Source organism: Hippocampus bargibanti, linkage group LG17 (genome assembly GCF_051943395.1).
Source record: "Hippocampus bargibanti isolate YZ-2025 linkage group LG17, ASM5194339v1, whole genome shotgun sequence".
NCBI classification, from domain to species: domain Eukaryota; kingdom Metazoa; phylum Chordata; class Actinopteri; order Syngnathiformes; family Syngnathidae; genus Hippocampus; species Hippocampus bargibanti.
In genome coordinates, this window is record NC_142750.1 from 9,907,669 (window position 1) to 9,928,783 (window position 21,115).

Sequence of the window (21,115 nt, forward strand, 5' to 3'; positions counted from 1 at the left end):
GCTACATCAATGTAAATTAAAAGGACATAGTTGATGTTATTCTTGAAGCCAACAGTTATTAAAATACTTTGGGGGTTACTCTGTTGGTAAGAAACTAACAGTGAAATCACATTTAGCTGAGTTTCTATGACCTAAAGACAATATTCGGAACAATGAGTTAACATTTAGGCGTGTTGCAAAGGATTTAATATTGAGCCGAGTTACTCTTTATGCAAAATAAAAGATGGGAAACTATGTGCTATCAGCGTCTCAATGTGATAACAGTTAGCCGTATTGCTAAGAAGCTAAAAATCTGATCGGTGACTGAGCTAACAAGAAATAATAAATGCCCCCCCAAAATATTAATTTACCCAAAACTATTTGTAAGCAGTTAGTCGGGTTCCAAATAAGCTAACTTTTAGCTGGGTTGAGGCAAAAAAATCAAAACAAAAACACCGCTCTGAGTTAGCAGCTAGCGGTGTTGCTAAGTAGGGATGACCCACATCTCTCGGCGACATTGACCTACATAAAAATACCAATAAATAATAGACGCCAACCGCCCATAAGTTGCTGTCAACTCCACCGATAAACAAAGGACCGCTCAGGATAGACACGGCAGCACACGTCAAGGGTTGAAAACGGCGAAGAGGCGAAAAAAGACGACTTCTTAAATAGCGATGATGATGATGATAGCACTGAGAGCAGCTAACCCTCGGCGAGCTTCTCTGAGCTAGTGAAGCATCAAAGGCCCTTCAAATGGTCGGAAAATGTATCCAAAAAATAAAAACGTCCGTCAAGTGAAGGAAATGAGTGGAAGGGTTGACAACGGCAGTAGCAGCTCCGGCTGCTGTAGCCCGCTCTAAGCAGGCGAGGCCGGCAACTGGACGAAGTAGAGCCCGTTTGGGAGGGGGGTTGGGAGGCAGTCATGTGCACTTGGGCTAGCGCGATGCTAACGTTAGCTTAGCGACAGGAACAACTCACAAAGTTTCCTATTTAGGACATTTATTACACTCGACGATCATCATCGCTATGCACGAACACGGCAAAGGATTACAGTTCTCGATGGAAGGACATCCGAGCCACCTGGTTGTTACACGTTACATTTTTTGGGGGGTTGTGTGGGGGGCTCTATTTATGGAGTTGTTAAATTTTTGGGGCATTTTTACAGTGACCTTTAAAAGATGTAATTTATTCTACAGAGATTATTGATGTATTTATGAGATTGATTTAAAATATTTTTACATTTCGGACAGATGCATGAGATCCATCATGCAGAAGCTTTTTTTTTTTTAATTAACTGATCTGTGAGATTTTTTTTCTGAATTGAACTTTTGGAAATGAAGACTTTTTAAAAATGTGAATAAACAATTTAGGGACGGGCAATTTAAATGCATTGGGGGTGCCACATTTAAAGGGTAGTATGACAAAAAATGACATTTAAAATCTGGACAAAATACATGCTTTGAATGTTTCATTTTTTATAATACATTTCTCATTGCATGTATATAATAGCCCCTGTTAAAAATCAAAGGGTATGAAACAAACACAAAACAAACACACCATTTTTTTAAAGTGGAAAGGGCTCGCCGCATAAAAAGTACCAACCACGGGCAGCACAAAACTGCAGAACAGAAAACTAATTAAATTTTCTGCATCCCCCCTCAACAAATATCACCTCACTCAAAATGTTATTGTTCAGGTGGATAACACCTGAACAATGGATACCATTCCAGATCAGACAATATTTGGCCGACTTAAAGCTGCACTATAGTAGGGATCGGGACATCCATTCCTCACGAGCGATGTCCTGCCTGTTTTAGACGATGCTCTATTTCAACAAACCTGATTCAAACGATCAGATCACCAGCAAGCTACGTAGAAGCCCAAGGACGATCATGATCAATTGAATCAGGTCTGTTGGGAGTTTTGTACCCCTGCATTACAGTGTGATATAAGACCTGGTGCCAATGCAACCAACACATCTGCCATCTACTGGTGAATGGCAATATTACAATTTAAAACTGCAGTCGACCTATGCCAGTTGCCCATCCCCGATATAGACGGCTAGCAAATTCAGTGTGATAAATACCAATTGAAAGTAGGATGGCACAGATGTACTTCCATCTTTTTGCACCATTGCAGAGAGCTACAAAGTACATGTCAAATTCATCATTAATCACAATCAACGCTGATATAAAAAAAAGTGCAGGCACGCACGCAAAACACACACATGGTGACGTCAATGAAGAATCCCAGTCCCATCACACTGACACGTGAGAATTCATGGAATGTTTTGCGGGATAAAAACAGAAATGTATACAAAGTTTGTAGTTATTTTCACTCTCTTCCTGGCCTCGGGTTTCTTTGCTTCACGTTGATGGCAAAAGTCATCACGTCTTGATGGCATCAACAGTCCTCGTCCCATTTGGCCAAGTGCGATGAAGCCAATACGTCTGTGGATGTTTTGGGAATTGCTGCTGCTAACACAACAGGCTGATCTACATAGTGAGGTGAACACTTGGTAGTGCTGTTAAAATGTGCAGGAAGTACACTTTTCGTAGAAAGCTCAAAAATGTATAAAACAAATGCATCTTGAAATCCTTTGTAGTAATTGAGGAGTCGGGAATGGGTGAATGATGCAGTTGGACTGCGATAGTTCCCTCTTTATGGAACTATCCAGGTCCACTATATTGGAAAATATCATTAGTATGTGTGTATTCCCTCACATCACACAATGTATCAATTTTCTTGAAGTCTATTTTTCACATCACTGTGAGGTTTGGCTTTCTTGGCATCTTGGTGTCAGGGAACTATGTGGAATTTTGATGAAGATCATGTTGTGTTTTGGAGGCGACTTTGTGACATGGAACTGTGTTGAAATGTGTTGAGGATATTGGTGTGGTACTTTGTTGAAATAGGTTGAAGTAATTTGAGGAGCTTCGTGTTGCGCTTTAACGCCATCTTGGTGTCGCCTTTGTGCTTTAATGTTAACTTAACTCAAGAATGATGGAAGATTAACACCCATGTTTGGAATCATTCATCATTCCCGACCGCCTAATCCCTACGAAGGGATATTCAGTGGACATTTTGGGAACTATTTTGGTCTCCTCTACAAAAATCCTTATGTTGTGATTATGGCGTATGGCACGAGTAAAATTAATTCATGACACAGTCGCAGCGATCTTGGCCACATGGCACCCGGACTCCGAATTCCCCACCATTGTTGATAATGTCATTATTGGGACATCATCATGATTTCATCAAGGGTTTCTTCCTCACACGCCACCGCGCGTGTGCTAGCTGTGCGTCTGTGCACTGATGCTGGAGCAGTCAGTCACAAGCAACCCCACGGCGCTGGTGCCGCTCTCGCCGGTGGGCGGGGCTTCGCCCACGGGATCAGAGGGGTCGGACTCGGCCTGGGCGGTGTGCGTGCCCATGTGGCCCTGCAGCTGAGTGGTGGTCTTACACTGCACGCCACACAGCTGGCACAGGAGCACCCCACCAGGCCCCGCGCCGCCAAAACCGCCGCGGGCGCCGCCGCTCTCTTTCCACTCCTGGCCGTGGTGCTTCTGCGCGTGGACCCGCAAGTACGTCAGTGTGGTAAAGCCTGCAATGTGTAAATGACATCGTATTTTCCGGTGTATAAGGCACCCCCCCCCCCTATGAATAGTGTATTTTTAAAGCTGTTCAATATATAAGGCGCACTCTACTATAAGGCGCACCCCCAATTAATGGTGTATTGTTCAAACCTTTTCAATATATAAGGCGCACCTTCAATAAACAAAAAAAGCTTTCCAAGTATAAATGTAAATTTCTCCACTGTGAGACTAATAAAGGCAAATCCAATCCAATCCAAATACAGTACAGTGATACCTCGGTTTACGACCCCTTGGCTTACGAACTTTTCGGTTTACGAATGTTACATTTATGAAAATTTTACCTTGGCATATGAACTTGACCTTGGCATACAAACTTTTTTTCCGTATGCGGAGCTGCCTCAATGAGCGATGTGTCATTTGCGAACGAGCCCGTTCTTCTCACAACAAAATGGCAGCCGACTGTTTTCGTTCCCCGTCCCGAGTCTTCGGTTAAAGCCACGTGATCGGTCAAGAACACAGCAGTGGGGGGCGGGGGGGGTAAACATTAAAGAGACAGGCAGACGACAGTGACAGAGTTTCAACTTTGACAGTTCAAAGGCAGAGTGTAGACTGCAAGGTTAAAATATCCCTTCAATCAGGCTCCAGAAACAACCCGCAGAAGCCATCTGTACATTTCATACAAAAAGCTATCAACCCAGCTAAACAGAACACAATTGGTGAGGAACCTGATAAAATTATCACAGAGAAAGCACTTACAAGGGATTATTCCTCAAGATGGTGAAAGAAGAAGGTTATGTTCCTCATCAAGTGTTTAATGCTGATGGAACCGGCCACTCCATTCCATCAAGCCATCAACGACCATCACACAGGTAAATAAAACGCCATTATTCTACAGTACAGTTCATTTCATTAATTATAATACCATAGTACATTTATTATACATAAAATAAGGTATTTTTGTGTCGTTTTAAGGCTTAGAAAATTAGAAAGTAGAAAATTATGTTTTATGTGGACCTGGGAACGGATTATTCTCATTTTAATGGTTTCCTATGGGAAATGTATTTTTGGGATACACGATTTTCACCTTACACACTCTGTCTGGGAACCAATTAAGTTCGTAAACCAAGGTATCACTTTAAATATAAATAGATTAAAGGTTTCCAAAAATAAAGCACACTACATTATACGGTGCTACATTATAACGCACTACCTCTACAGGGGGAAATGGAGTCGGTGGCTGCTGGCAGTAGTTGCGCGACCTGTTGTGACTCAATATTACTTCACATATAAGGCGCACCTGCGTATAAGGCGCAGGGCCATCTTTTGAAGAAAATGAAGGATTTTAGGTGCGCATTATACACCGGAAAATACAGTACTTTCCATCCTTGGTGAGATTTATTCGTGGAATAAATCAACTATTTTTATCTGTGTGTGTTTCTTACTTCGGTTACAGAGGTGGCAGGCGTGATGCTGCGATTGGTTGTGGACCCGCATGTGGTCCGTGATGTACGCCGCCGACAAGAGCTTCCCGCAGATATGGCACGGCACCTTTTCCTCGTGGCGAATGAGATGCGCTCGCAAACGGTCCCGCGTGGCAAATGCCGACGTGCACGTCTGCGGGTGATGAGAGATGATGAGAGAGAATCGTGTCATTTGTTGAAAGGGCAAGCTCAGGTGGGGATGGATTAGTTACCGTGCACTTGAAGGGTCTCTCGGTTGAGTGCACCTGGCGTACGTGGCTGTTGAGGTGGTCCGGCCTAGAATAAAAGAAACTATTGGGTAAGGAGTCAAGCCAGGAGAACCCCTGCGGCTCATTTTAGCCCTTCAGAAGACTGTAGATGTGATCCAAAACACGCGTACGCCCATACCGCGAGAAAGCTTTGGCGCAGTGCGGACAGATGTATGGCTTCTCCACGCCACCCTGATGCGAGCGCACGTGGTAGCTCATGCGGTCCTTCCTCTTGAAACGCTGCTGGCAGATTGGACACGAGTACGGCTTCTCATCCGAGTGCGACAGGCGGTGGCGGTTCAGGTGGTAGACGTCTCGAAAGGCCTTGCCGCATGCCTCACAGGCGTGGTTCTTGCGCACCTGGTTGGCGGTAACGCTGGGATTGGCGGGCGCGGCGGCGGCCACCGGACTGGGATTCTGTACAACGAAGGGAGAGTGCATCTCTCCAATTAAAGATGATTCCACAAGTAGGTCGTTATGTTGGATGCAAAGGGGGTTCGATTGGTAGGACGGCGTCACAACGGCGTTGTTTCTGTCATTTGACTTATTTTATTTATTTTTCCTTTTGTAAATCAGCCTTCTTGAATTGTTTCAAGTCATCTCAGTTTACTTTCTACAGGGATGAGTATGACAATTGAGAAAAAAAGTCTGGAAAAAAAGGCAGGGGGTTGCACACGCACATTTCCTGTTATATTTTATTATATTTCCTGTTTGATATATACAGTAAAGTCTCGTTATATCGATATTCTCGGGAGTCGTAAAAAATATCGATATAACCGGACTATCGATATATCCGATCCTGCGGCATGTAAATTTTCTCCTTGCGTTCATAGAAATAGTATCGTAATAAGCAGTACTATCGAAATAACCGATATCGATATAACGACACTTTACTGTGTGTGTGTATATATATATATATATATATATATATATATATATATATATATATATATATATATATATATATATATATATATATAAATCACATTAATATACGTTCATTGAACGTATATTAATGTGATTTCAACAAAATGTCAGAATGTATTATTTAAAGTAACTTTGTGATAGTACTCACCATTAATATGAATGGTTTTCTGTTCCTCGTGATTGGTAGTAAAAATCCATACAAACTATCAGAAGAAAAGTCAACTTGTCGGGTACATACGTAAGGTTACTGCTAGCTACCCTGCACTCTGCGCATTAGCTTTCACGCTTGCTTTATGCTGCCTCTCACAGAAGTATATTGATGCTATCATTAGCATGGGGGCTTGCCCAAGTGCCACTGATATTCAACTGTTTCATCGATGGTATTGTTTCATTGCAAATTAGAATCTATCAAATTAGAACCTGTTCTCTCCACAAAAGCGAATTAACTTGATTGTTTTTTTTTACTCGTCCGCTTATTCAAAAGGGGGCGTTTACCTGTTTCGACATCAACGGCACCTCAATCAAGATCATCCAATCCAAATGGCGCTTTCTGCCAAACGGCGTCAGTATTATCCAATCAAAATGGCGCCGAAACAGGAAATGAACAGCGAAAGAGCGAGAATACATATTTCTCTTATCTTATCTTTATCTGGTCATTTTGGTCTGAAAAAGTCGGAAAATTCTCATCCCTGTTTCTACCAGTGGCGGACCATCAAGGCCTGCAAAGCCTGCTCTAATGGACTGAAATAATGTGAATCAGGGACTGATGTTAATTATATTTTGTCCATGAATTATTATTAAATAATTCTACATTGTCTTTCAGCTTCCTTTCATTAGTTTTCCCCTGTTGCGCTGCTTCCAGATGCCCGTTTTCATATTTAAGCATTTTACAATCACATTTGAGCCATCATTTGTTACCAGGGTCAGAAATCGACCTGGGACCCTTCTGCAGGCCCTGTGGCATCAAATGTGTCGATCAAACTGTCGCTCTAAACAATCAGATTCCCAGTTGGCAACCCAAAAGAGGTACCAACGCCTTCTTGAAGGTGTTGGTCAGTGTCAGAGTTTTCGCAAACTATGATTGGCTAGTCACGAGCCAATCATAGTTGTTGATAACTACTCTGATCACAAGCTGCTAGTGTTACTAGTAGCATACTGGCCAGAGCTAGCACACTGTATTGGTAGCAAGCTGCATAAGCAAATATAATGTGTTGATTTAATAGCAGTTTTGTCAACCCATATTGGCTGAAGGAGGAGAAGATCTGGTTGCAGATTTACTGTTTCAGCCATTTTCAAGATAGACTTTTCAAGAAAAAATGGACATCATTAAAAAGGTCGGTCAGTTATTTCCTGGCTTATGGTACCCTCTAGTGGACTTGTAGTAAGTCACACCACACTTTTTTTCAGCCTGGATTGATTCAGACGTGGCACTACTGAAGGCCTAGCGATCAGATCCACGGCCCGCCACTGCCTTCGACTGATTTGAAATAAATGACGGTCGGTCCAAGTTGCTCACCTGCTCCACGGCGGCGTCGGCGGCGCCCACCACCACCAGTGCCGCTGACGGGACGGGCTGTGGAGGCGGCTGCATCGCCATAGCGATGGTCACCGGGGTAACGGACACCGTCACCTGCTGGCCAGGCCGGGGATCCGGTGCGTCAGGGGTTCTGGGCTCCGACGGCAGAGTGAGTTGGAGGAGGGAGAGGGGTATACTCTGCTTGGGGATCGCCTTGGCGATGCCGCCGGCCTCGTCTTTGTCTCGGGCGCCGCGGTCTTTCATTTTAATGCCCGTGTGCACCGACTGGTGGCGCCGCAGGTTGTAGCTGTTTTTAAACTCCTTGTTGCATGTGGAGCAGATGTGGGCGGGGCGCGGTGCTTTGGGCGGACATACTTTCACTGGTGGTGGGGGGGGGGGGGGGTGTAAAAAGTGTGATATTTAGAGACAGGCATTTCCATTGGGTGAGAGCAAAAAATATACTATCAGTGTCTGAAACTCATGACAAAAAGTTAGCGGCCACCAGGACAGACAACTCTGTTCCAGTTGTCGTTTGTCGTCAGGGTGCACAATGCAATGTTTGCGTTGCGTTGTCTGCTAAAAGCCATGTGAACTCTTCTTTCTAAGCGCCTTTCAAAACTCTCAAGTACACTTTACAGTCGCATGACTGTAAAGTTTCGTACAGAAGCACGAAACAGGCTTCTAATTGTACAGCCTGTTTCATACAGATGCATGAAACAGGCTTCTGATTGGCAAACGAACATTCGTTTGGCAATTTGCATACTCTGCACTATAGCGTGACCGTAAAGTGTACTTGAAAGTTTTGAAAGGCGCTTAGAAAGAGGAGTCCACATGGCTTGTCGCTGTTGCTTTCAAGAATAAAACAAACGTTTTATTTGATGTTTTTTTTTTTTCTTGAAGAAGTTGTTGGCCACCTGTGCCGAGACGTTTTGAAAGTTGTACGCCCAACGTAAAAGTTGGACGCCCGGGGCCTACGTTATTTCAAACACTGATACTATACACATTCCCTCATTACATCATAGCTCATGATCACCATTTTTTTAAGCAACAGTCAAGTGAAACTTGCAAGCTACACGCCTTCAGTGTAATACCAAATGGTTCCAAAAACTCTACAGGAAGATATGCGACCCAACGGAGGAAAGCAGAAAAGCTTCCTGACTAAACTAGCAGCGTGTTACAGCAAGAATACATGCCTGAATGTATCGTTACAGGGTTTGGTTTGAAAAAATGTGTCACTGTTCTGAGTGCTTTCAATGTAGAAAAGTTGACTCGTCTCTAATAATCATAATCATCATAATAATAATCATATATATATATATATATATATATATATATATATATATATATATATATAGAGAGAGAGAGAGAGAGAGAGAGAGAGAGAGAGAGAGAGAGAGAGAGAGAGAGAGAGAGAGAGAGAGAGAGAGAGAGAGAGAGAGATTATTTATTCATAGTATGACCATTTTGTGTTTGGGAGACTTTTACTGAGCGAGTTGCTTGTTCTGTAGCCACAAAGGGACATAAGTCTTCTTGTGCCGGTCCCAAGCCCGGATAAATACAGAGGGTTGTGTCAGGAAAGGCATCCGACGTAAAAGCTGGGCCAAAACAAACATGCGTATCATACCTCTGAAGATGGAGGTTACTGATTCGCTGTGGCCGAAAGGAAAAGAAGAAGAAGATAATAATCATCATTATAATAATAATAATCAGCATAATAATAATAATAATAATAATAATAATAATAATAATAATAATAATAATAATAATAATAATAATAATAAATGTGATTTACTTTGGAGTCAGCCAATCCTCCTTGAAGCATCTCCAGCTGGTCCAAAATGCTGCTGCTCGCCTCTGGACTAGTACTCGTAAGCGGGAGCATATAAATCCTACTCTTTTCACAATCTTATTATTTGTCTTGAAATCGTTGAATGGCCTCGTTCCTCCTTACCTCTCCGAGCTCATCCTCCCCTACAAGTTCCTGACGCAGCAGGTCTGTAGACCAGACATTATTAGATGTGCCAAAAACTAAACAGAGGCTCAGATGGGATCAAGCCTTTTCTGTTGCTGGTCCCACTCTCTGCCACTAAACATTCGGCAAGCCCCCTCGCTGCCCATCATTAAAACCCGGCTCAAAACTCACTTGTACAAGCAGCATCAGAAAAACGATGGCAAGTTTGTCATTCACAAGACTTGTCAAAGTTGCACGGTAGTTTTGTCCATTTCTCCCCTCCCCCCTACCATCACCTCCACGCCCCCCTCACCAGGTAGCGGTGGCTCTTCCTTGAGGGCGGCTGTGTCCACGGTGGATGGTGGCGTCACCAGGTGCTCGGCTAATGGACTTTGGGCCGAGCCGCTCAGCTCGGGCAGGAGCTCTGCCTGCAGCGGCGCTTCCTGCTGGCCTGGAGTCGACGGTGTCTGTTGACAAGTCGACGAATAGAAAGGCAGATGTAGAGATGTCATAATTGATCGACAACTTAACTCATATTAGTTGGCAATCATTTTCAGAATCGACTAATTTAAAATGGTCCAATTCCTTCGTATTTCATCCTCCCTGTAATAAATATTGTCTGATTTTTGTTGTACTCCATTAAAAAAAAGCATGAATTGATCACCTTGGTAAGGATGGTTGTCTTTTAAATGTCAAATGTTATCAAACAACTGGCCTTCTCAACATAGTTACTAACTTCTTATTCTGTCTAATCTCTATCATTTGCAAAAATAGTAACTTTTGCAAGATGTAAAAAGGAAATGAACCACAAAGAATTGCTTTGTCTTGCCGAATGAATAAGTCAAACTTAATAATTGTTAACGTGAAATATTTTTTTTCAGTTGGAACAGCAATACAGATTGCACGATTAATGTCATAATATAAGTCACGTAAGCAGTGATACATGTTGGCGTCATTGTAGTGAGCTCGAAACAGAAAAACATGAATGTTGAGAATGTTTGCATTGATTTTTATCCCAAAGTGAATTTCATCCGCCATAGGTGACACTACGATGAATATGCTGTGATAACATTTTCGTACACTTAACACTGCACCACGATGTCCATCATAACTAATACGCGTTATGTGCACCAAATACAAATGAAAGGTTTACTATGCACCCTCCCACCAGCTTCCTGACACCTGGAGGCAGAAGGCAGATGGTTCACATATCGACCCCCGTGTGACCTCTTCTCTATCACACCCACCCTCTTCGCCGTAACCCAAGTGTAAGTGAAACAAAGCCCTTGTCTCTCTCACCTGAAAGAGGAAATTGCTCCACGAAGTGTCCATGCTGCAGTCAGCAAGATGCAGGCCGCCGGGAGGCTCCCTCGGCCAGGGAACAAACAAAAAAAAAATCACTCAGTTGCTCCTCAGTCACTCAAAAATGACAAATTTTCAAAACCACTGTGCACCGCTGGACGGCGTTTGCCGAAATCGCGGTTCCTCTTCCTTGTAGGCTATTTTCCCTGCAAACCCGGTGAAATTAGATGCGCCAAAACCGCAGGCTGTCATCCCTGCTCCAATTGTGCCTTTTATGTAGTTTGTCCGGTGTCATAAAGTTCTGCATGCAAAGTAGCGATTAGTTGACGAAGAGGGGGATGAAGAGGATCACAAATAATGAAAATGTTGGCAACATTTATTAGCGATAGCTGCAGGAGAGGCCTTCGTGCGGAATGCAAGCCTCGGTCTCGCGTAGTACTCCTCCCCGACTATGATCCCGCCTCTCGGCCGCGGTTCCTAGATTCGCCTCGGTATTTGAATGGCCGGGATGACATCTTTCTTTTTTTACGCCATCACCCTCCCTTTCGCCCTCCCTCCCTCGCAGTCTTTCTTCCTTTCCCTTTTTTTAAATCCAGTCTTGTCCCGCTGCGTCGTTTGCGCTTTAAAGGGAAAGTGTTGGCTCACGGTTGTCTTGTCGTCTCCCGACGAATAAAAGCCGACATTCGGCAGAGGAAAACTGGCGACACCGCCCCCACCTCCTTCTCGCAGCCGCCGTTTTGTGTCTGTTGACAAACGAACAACGTCGATGCAATTCGCAAATGGTCGAACGGTTCAGACGGTTGGCGTAAATCGACAACAGCTGGAAGGTGGAAAACAGCATTCACGCAAGAGTCACTCCGCAAAATCTCATAATTCCTTTCGGGTGCATGTCAAGCAGCCTATGTGCTTGTCTTTTAATGGGTGAAACATTTAGCAGTGATGACTTCACTTTGAACACAAACAAGATTTAATGGGATGGCATGGTTGTAAATGTACACGAAAAAAGACAACTACAAATACTCTGAATTCTTAATATTGAGGACAAATAGAAAAGTAGAACATGACCCATATCCTGGATATCAAGGATTTTGGGGGGCAAAAGCTAAAAACGTTTTTTTCATCGATGACTGCTTCCTTTTAGGGGTTGGAATTAAACTGTTTGCTTGATAATCGATTAGCCTTACAAATGACTTTTTTTTACGCTTACTGTTGTATGTATAATAATAATAATAATTAATATTTAATAATTACTAATTAATATTTAATAATAATAATAATAATTATTATTATTATTATTGAAGAAAATGCACAGACAAATTGAGAATGAATCAGTTTCTGGTTTGGTTCTTGTGTCCGAATATCAGCAAAAATACTGACTTATTTTTTCCTTAAATCAAAGCATGTTTGATGTTTTTTGGAAAAAACAGACAGTCAGTCTGCTTTCATGGTGACACAAATTTGGCGATATTCACTATTGGGAGGGTGATATTTAACAAGGTCTCAAAACCATTAATTCATAATCAAAATTAATTTCATAATAGATTAGTTAGTGAGGGCAGTCGAGTGATTAGCACACCGGCTTCACAGTGCAGAGGTCGCCGGTTCGTGTCCTGGTCCGGCCTCCCTGTGTGGAGTTTGCATGTTCTCCCCGCGCCCGCATGGGTTTTCTCCAGGTCCTCCGTTTTCCTCCCACACTCCAAAAACATGCATGGCAGGCAGATTGACCACTCCAAATTGTCCCTAGGTATGAGTGTGAGAGTTGTACGTCTTTGTGTGCCCTGCGATTGGCTGGCAACCAATTCAGGGTGTCCCCCACCTCGTGCCCGAAGAAAGCTGAGATAGGCTCCAGCACCCCCGCGACCCGAATGAGGAATAAGCGGTACGGAAAATGGATGGAGGGATTAGTTAGTGATTATTTGTTGCAAGTTCAAGATAATTTCCATTGTTTAGCAGGATTAGATTTAAATCCCATCACATGATCAAAACCACACATACCCGATTGAATCTTATGTACTTTTATTGTGTTTTAAATCCACCCTACAGAAAAAAAGCATAAATACCAGTTATCCAAAATTACACGTGTTCGCTAATAATACATTCCAAACGTTGCTCATATGTCATCATCCATCTTACATATAATAGGAGCACAAGTGGGAAAACCGCACACAAAGAAAAATGATATTGTGCCACAAAAACCTCCACAACAAAACTCAGTTTCAATCTCATAATAATAATACATTTAATTTCTAAGCACCTTTCAAAACTCTCAAGGACACTACCTCATCATTTTGCAGCAACTTTTAGCCAGCAACAAAATGCTCGTATTTTACGTGTTCAACACGTGAGCAAGTGACCGAGCAGAGCACACATGTTGAGAAGCACTGAGCTAACTAGAAAAATTGAGTTTGGAAGGTTTGAATTAAATGACAATAAAAACTGGTGTGAGAGAAGAGGATAGGTTAGATGGAGGACATTGATTCGCTGTGACGACCCCTGAAGAGAAAACCCGAAAAGAAAAGAAGAAGAAAAACACCTGCAACGTCCACAGCCCAAGGACCATAATACAATAATAATACAAGACAATCCTGACGTATCAGAAATAGAATAGAAATGCTAATTGCTCTCTCCCGGCAAACCCCCCCCCCCCCCCCCACCCAAAAACACTTGCAATGCATATTAATAAAAGCAATAGCATCCTAAGCCATTTAACCCAAATACAATTAAAAAAATATATCGAAATGATGTATTTAAAAAGGGTGATTTCAGCTCCGGACTTCTTGCGTGGCATTTGTATGTTCTCCCCGTGCCTGTGTGGGTTTTCCCCGGTTTTCATCTGGCAAAAACATAAATGCCAGGCTAGAATGAAACATTGAACGATGGTGTCAGCGGACTTTTATTCGTCTATGTGTGCCCTGCGATGAGCTGCCAACCAGTTCAGGATGTATCTTGCCTGCTGCCCGAGACAGCTGCAGCACGCCCGTGACCCTTGTAACAATAAATATATTACAAAAAACGATGGATGAATGGAGTTTAAAAAAACTGTAAAGCACAAAAGTATTTTTGCTAGATTCGGTTTTTGTTTTGGGCTCCACTGACACAGCGGTGAATTAAGTCAGTTATCAAATCAGTTAAAGATGCTAGCAAACATTGGCACCCACATGGGACTGGAAATTAAACTCCAATCTTGCCAATTTCTTTTCAAATTAATTTCTTGTAATTAATAAGCAAATAAAAAAGGCAATTGGTTCCAAATAGAAAATTACTTCTCATGCACCATGGCATGTGTGTGCCAAAATCCAAATGAAATGGTGGGTAAATAAATGGCGCTTGTATTGGAATTTAGAGGTCAGGTGCACTCCATTTGCTTACCCAGATGTCCAAACGGGTCAAGGGAATGCATTTGCACTTTGTTCTTCACTCCAACATATTTTGGATCCACAATTTTTCCAATGTTGGCAAATATGAGCTTCAGATAAGAGGTGCCTCCACCCCCACCTCCCAAAATGTCAGCAGGAAATGTCAATTGTACCTGACGATCAAGTGGCAATCTGATTAATGAGGACAAACTACCGCTCAATCACAAAATACGGCGATGCGACAAACACTCTCACTGCGACTTCCTGGCGGCGGCGGCGCGCTGGGCGGTGTCCATGGCGGCCATGTTCTGAGAGGCCGTCACCAGGTGGACCACGCTGATCCACGACTTCATTACGCATACCACGCCGCTCACCGCGAGGGCATAGTACACCAGTGCTGAAACATGCACACACGCACTGGTTATAATACACACACAGGTAACTAAAAAGACCACAAGATGTCACCTCGCACTAACTGGCCAACAAACATACCTGTATTTGCATACTGCAAAAAACTCAAACATGTACAAACCAGGGCTGCGCAATATATCAAATTATATATTTGTTTTATGCTATAATGGTGACAATGAGCAAAAAAATACATTGAGCCACCAAAATTCTGCCATTTTGATTCATCTCAGGGGGCGGCCATTTTGTGTAACATTTGCTGTTGACTGAAAGTCAGTTATGATCTGAGTTTGGTCATGTGACATTTGCAAGATGATTGGTTGCTACCTGTGTCCTCAACAACTGTTATGTCACATTAATTTGACAACAAATGGAAAAACGGGCCTCTCCTTGAGATGATTTGAGATAGATTTTGTGAACAAAACTGTATTTTTCAATTTTACTTTTAGACACATCCTTAAAGGACAACCGACGTCTCCGGACAAGTTGTGTCCATAATTTGTAAAATGGCTTCAAATGATTTCTACTGAGCGTATTTCAAAAAGATTCCATCGCATATAGCTATATTTTACGTTTTAAGACTCGCGCTGAATATTCAGGAAGTCTTGTTTTTGAGTTGGTGACGAGTCCGTACGTGACATCACTAAAGGAACGCCCCCTAACAGAAAAAAAGACACATTGTAGCAGTCCTTCCATCACATCAATGTATTTTGCTGTATTGTTCGGTCTGAAAACCTTGTGTTGCACCCAAAAGCCGCCAGAAGAGGGCGTCCAAGCTCCATATAAGGAATTTATCAGCCTGTGGAAACGGAGGTGGCCACAGGAGGTCGCCATTTTGTGCCTCTTTTCTGGTGATCGTTTCTCCCCAATGTTGCCTCAAAATGGCATGGAATAAATTCTTTAATCGATTGCAAACATGTATGCTTTCCTCTTCAGAACTCTTTGAATCATATTCATAACTGGAGGTGTAACAAGAAAGCATATTCTCCGAATCTGAAGCCAATGTTTTGATACCATTCCCCATGTCAAGCTCAGATAACTCCAAACCGATGTAATTTAGGAATTAACTTTTCTTTCTGATGAAAGAAGAGAATATAAGGTTTCTAACTCTATAATGAATGTTTATGTAGTCCTAAAACACATTATTCTGTGGGTCCTGGAATTCGAGTGACAATGACAAAAACCCTGGCACTAGAGTGGACACATTTTTTGCATGTCTGGTAGTAAATGAGTTAATTTTGGTTAACCATGACAAACCTGGTACACACAAGGCACGCAGGCAACCACAAGCACAAAAACATACACAATGTGGAGTGAGTGCGTGTGAACGTTACCGCTGGGTTGTTGTAGGTGATGCAGGATGTACAGCAGGCAGAAAAACAGCTCGTTGCCCATGCACATGAAGAACAAAACCACCTGCAAACATGCACACACCTGTCAGCTCTCCAAGAAACCACGCCCTACCTCATTGAGGTGAAAAAAAATACTGCCAAAGAATGAGGAAAGAGTCTTCATTTCCAAAATACAGGCAGTGGTAGAGGACACCCAAATGGAATGTCAAATACAGTATGAAGTTGTTGCACATGTGACCTTGTTCGTGTAGTAGAGACGCAGCAGCGGGTTTCCGGATAAGTCAATGCTCTTGTGACTGGTCGAGCCTTTAACCGTCGAGCTGAACATAGGGACGCACATAGTTAGCAATTGCGGGAGTTAGGCAGCGGTAAGGCCATTCAACAGGATGTGCACCACCTGTGTAGGTGCAGCCAGTGGCTGGAGATGTCCAAGCACATGCTTAGCTGGAAGAGGAAGCTGTAGGACGGGTAGAGCAGTGCCAGGTTGACCAGGAGGCACATAGTGGCGCAGCGATCCGTCAGCATGTCCATCATGGCGCCGAACTGCGTGCCTGTAAACCACGCGCACAAACACATCATCATCATCGGATTATCATTGACGTTGTCATTAATATGACTTATGTCATCATCAATGTTATTGAGAGTGTCATTGTCACCATCATCATATTCATTTTCAGCATTATCATATTCATTTTCATTATAATGAAAATGATTTCATCATTCATTTTCAGCTGATAATGAAAATGGCGATGATGAAAATGGCAATGATGAAAATGGTGCATCACCATTATTTCCCACTCCCCATTTTCCATGTAGAGTGATACCTCGGTTTACGAACCCCTAGGCTTACGAACTTTTCGGTTTACAAACTTTACATTTATGAAAATTTTACCTTGGCATACAAACTTTTTTCATGCACGGAGCTGCCTCAATGAGTGATTACTAACAACAAAATGGCAGCCGACTGTTTTTGTCCTCTATTCCCCGCCCCCAGTCTTCGGTTAAAGCCACGTGATTGGTCAAGAACGCAGCAGTGGGAGGAGGGGTGGTTTAAACATTAAAGAGACAGGAAGACGACAGTGACAGAGACAGTGAGTTTCAACTTTGATAGTTCAATGGCAGAGTGTCGACTGCAAGGTTAAAATATCCCATCAATCAGGCACCACAAACAACCCGCACAAGCCATCTGTACACTTGATGCAAAAAAGCTATCAACCCAGCTAAACAGAACGCAATTGACGAGGAACTAGATAAAATTATCACAGAGAAAGCACCTACAAGGGATCATTCCTCAAGATGGTGAAAGAAGAAGGTTACGTTCCTCATCAAGCGTTTGATGCTGATGAAACTGGCCACTCCATTCCATCAAGCCATCAACGACCATCACAAAGGGAAATAAAATGACTTTATTATACGGTACAGTTTATTTCTTTAATTATAATACCATAGCACATTTATTATACATAAAAGAAGGTATATTTTGTGTAGTTTTAATGCTTAGAAAATTAGAAAGTAGAAAATTATGTTTTATGGGGACCTGGGAACGGATTATTCTCATTTTAATGGTTTCCTATGGGAAATGTATTTTTGGGATACACGCTTTTCACCTTATACACTCTGTCTGGGAACCAATTAAGTTCGTAAGCCAATGTATCACTGTACTGAATGTTTATCAGCGTTTTGGGGTGAACCTTTTTTAGTTGTTATTACTAGTAGGTATTACTTTTTAGATATTTGTTGATGTGAATTATGTATGCTAGTCTTCAGGCCTACATTTTATTTTGCATTTTAAGCTCTTGTAAAGCGTCTTTAAGTGTGATGAAAAGTGCTTTCAAATTAAATGTATTATTATTATCATGATTTATTACTCGTAGGAAACACGTACATTGGTTGAGCGCACGTGCGGCGTGGCCGTCAAAGGAGTCCAGTAGGCTGCTGAGCATGTACAAAAAACAGGCGGTGAATGGGCAACAGGGCATCAGTAAGAAGGACAACAGTGCCAGCACAATGCGGGCGTAACCTGCAGGAAAGACAACGACACATTTGTCAGCATGTTGAAAATGGACAACTGCTGACGACATACTCTGGTTGGGTGAGGATAAAACACACTGAATGTTAAGCACACTCTGTACAGTGGTGGTTATTTTTTTCTCAGTTATTATATGAATCACAGTGAAAATGTTGCCTCATTTGCATCCTTTCATTCAAATGCTGGACATTCTTTCAAACTGGCTTATGAATTAATTCATGGTTTGATCTGTAACATTTGTCAGAGAATGGAAAATAAATGTTGATAATTGTTTTTCAAGGTAAAAACAGATGTTTGCAAACGTTTTTCATTGACATATGCAGAAATCAGACATTCCCACCTGAGAGGCTAAATTCAGGGGATTTGGAGCACTTTAACTTAAAGGACAACCAACATTTTTTGTTTCCTGACATCAGAAAAACGTTTTATAGCATCTAAAATACCCAAAACACGCAGTATGATATTTTTAGTCAAATGCAAAACACCAATAAAAATGACTTAAAGTGTCCAAAATCTGCAAAAAAATGAACCCGGAAGTGGCCAGTTTCAGAAGGTCCCGCCCCCTTCTTCGTGGTGTCACCCCAAGACGTCTTGCCTTGCTGGAGAATCAAAACAATGGCTTCAGATTCGGAGAATATGCTTTCTTGTTACTCATCCAGTTATGAATATGATTCAAATAGTTCTGAAGAGGAAAGCAGACATGTTTGCAATCAATTAAAGAATTTATTCCGTGCCATTTTGAGGCAATATGGGGGGGAAATGTATCACCAAAAGAGGCAGAAAATGGCGACAAAGCTCAGTGTATGGAATTAATCAGCCCGTTTCCACAGACTGATTAATTCCTTGCACGGAGCTTTGTCGCCCTCTTCTGCCTCTTTTTGGTGCAACACGAAGTTTTCAGTCATAACAACTACAGCAAAAGGCATTGACGTGATGGAAGGACTGCTACAAAGCGTCCTTTTTTCAGTCAGGGGCGTTCCTTCAGTGACGTAGGGTGAGGACTCGTCACCAACTCAAAAACAAGACTTCCGGAATATTCAGTGCGAGTCTTAAAACGTAAATGTGGTGGAATCTTTGTAAAACAAATTCTCAAAAAAAGACTTTATCAACATCGCAGGGATAATACTCGTGGGCCTCAATCGGCAGTACATATGCACCTAAAAGCTAGCAACCACTCATTTGACGACAATGAGGTTAAAATCTTAGCGTAAAAACATACACGGTTTGAAAGGGGAGTAAAAGAAGCGATTTTCATAAAATAGCTAAATCCTTCTTTAAACCTATATAGTGGGGTGAGGTTCAATTTGGATCGTTCGTACAACAGCCTACTTAGGCGAAATAGGATTAGGAATACTGATGAGGTGATACCGGTGGAAGTGGGGCATTCAGACCAGTCGTTAGTCAGTACAATAGGAAAAATCAGTGGAGTGGCAGGGAGTAGTCGTCTGCTCCCCCCAACCTGAGAGCAGGGACCTATCATAGCAGTGTCCGGCGCCGCCATGTCTGGACTGTAGGGATATATATATAGGGCCTAAACTACCAGTAAGACTTTAGTTTGCTGACGAAGTTTCTTGGATAAGAAGCGAAACGTCCGACACCTTCAAAGAAGTACAGATGACGGCTGAAGAAACCTTTTCAACTTTTTGGATCATATTCATAACTGGATGAGTAAAAAGAAAACATATTCTCCGAATCTGAAGCCATTGTTTTGATTCTCAAACTTTCTGAGATTAATTTGAAGTAGTTTTGGGACACTGTAAGTCATTTTTATTGGTGTTTTTCATTTGACTAAAAATATCAGCCTGCGTGTTTTGGGTATTTTAGATGCTACCAAACTTTTTCTGATGTCAGGAAACAAAAAAATGGTGTCGGTTGTCCTTTAAAAGTGCTCAAAACAATTAATTACAAAAATAGTTATTCATCAACTTCATAATCCTTTCCCTTTTTTATTTCCAATGACAAATACGAAATTTACATGTACGGTATACCATTATGTCTGCGGACTCATATAAAACATAACAACGCCCTTTTGTTCTCGTTAGGTACGTTCGATGATTAAGTCTTCTTGACGTTCATAAATGACATATTTCGATGACATATTTATCAATAATTTCAATGCGATTGAGAACATTTAAATTGAATTTCTCGAAAATAGGCCATTCGACATATCCTTTAAAAACAATTACAGTATAATTATTTTTGTCAAACTCCATTGTTAATGACGTACTGTCTAGTCTTTGGGTTTTTAATGTACAGTATTTAAAATAAAGCGCCGACCAGGGCATAAGTGTGACATGAGGCCGAGGTCTGAATCCACCGCAGAGGCCTCTTGAGGATCTATCAATCATGACTGACATTAAAAATGTGAAATTAGTAAAATTTCGTCATATTTGTTTGACACTGAGTAGCAATTGAGAGCTAGTACCAAATCAGCTACCTGAATATGACCCGGTCACAAACTCACCGATCAGGTTAGGGACGAAGAGGAAAACGTTTTCTTGTGCCATTTTCCGTTTTTAGGTCGTCAAGTGAACGTTTTGGATTATTTTGGTGGCTAAATCGTAGAAATCAGTTCTGTGTGTACTTCCTCGAGTCGAAGCTTGCAGTCAAGCTCGCGCTGACCCGTCAAACAAGTCAACCATTTCCGCTAAGTTTTTTTTTTTTTTGTTCACAATAACAAATATTTAGAACCGAACGAGACAGCCACTCGACAAACTAGCGCTTTCCATGTCGGTTATTGTAGAACAAACAGCAGAAACGCACTTATTCATAATGCAGACTTGTTTCAAAAATAGATTCCACTGACGAAATGTATTTCATTTTACACTTTTTTAGATAGTCCTATTTCCGGTATCGCTGTTCACAGAGCACTTGTTGAGGTGACGTCACATCATCGACTCCCCTTGAAACTCCAGCGCTATTTTTAGCTCCGCGTCACCAGTTTGAACCGGACGAGAAACGTCGATG

General features: G+C 42.1%; 2 protein-coding genes across 4 annotated transcripts; both read right to left on the bottom strand.

Annotated features, from left to right (window-relative positions):
- Positions 1–1,020: 1,020 nt before the first annotated feature.
- On the bottom strand, positions 1,021–11,917 carry maza (MYC-associated zinc finger protein a (purine-binding transcription factor)). Of its 3 annotated transcripts, XM_089017999.1 has the most exons (8): positions 11,649–11,917; positions 11,001–11,304; positions 10,015–10,168; positions 7,751–8,130; positions 5,447–5,724; positions 5,272–5,335; positions 5,021–5,192; positions 1,021–3,586 (listed from the first exon to the last, which is right to left on the bottom strand). In XM_089017999.1, the coding sequence occupies exons 2-8, from the start codon at positions 11,031–11,033 to the stop codon at positions 3,276–3,278; spliced, it is 1,392 nt and encodes a 463-aa protein (XP_088874125.1). In that variant the 5' UTR covers positions 11,034–11,304; positions 11,649–11,917; the 3' UTR covers positions 1,021–3,275. The 3 variants fall into 3 exon arrangements, with proteins under 3 accessions (XP_088874125.1, XP_088874127.1, XP_088874126.1); XM_089018001.1 differs by lacking the exon at positions 11,649–11,917 and having other exon boundaries at positions 3,310–3,548; positions 11,001–11,580; XM_089018000.1 differs by lacking the exons at positions 1,021–3,586; positions 11,649–11,917 and adding an exon at positions 3,653–4,061 and having other exon boundaries at positions 11,001–11,584.
- Positions 11,918–13,002: 1,085 nt separating this feature from the next.
- cdipt (CDP-diacylglycerol--inositol 3-phosphatidyltransferase (phosphatidylinositol synthase)) lies at positions 13,003–20,775 on the bottom strand. The gene is made up of 6 exons (XM_089019351.1): positions 20,613–20,775; positions 18,005–18,139; positions 16,517–16,670; positions 16,358–16,439; positions 16,102–16,183; positions 13,003–14,756 (listed from the first exon to the last, which is right to left on the bottom strand). The coding sequence occupies exons 1-6, from the start codon at positions 20,653–20,655 to the stop codon at positions 14,611–14,613; spliced, it is 642 nt and encodes a 213-aa protein (XP_088875477.1). The 5' UTR covers positions 20,656–20,775; the 3' UTR covers positions 13,003–14,610.
- Positions 20,776–21,115: the final 340 nt, after the last annotated feature.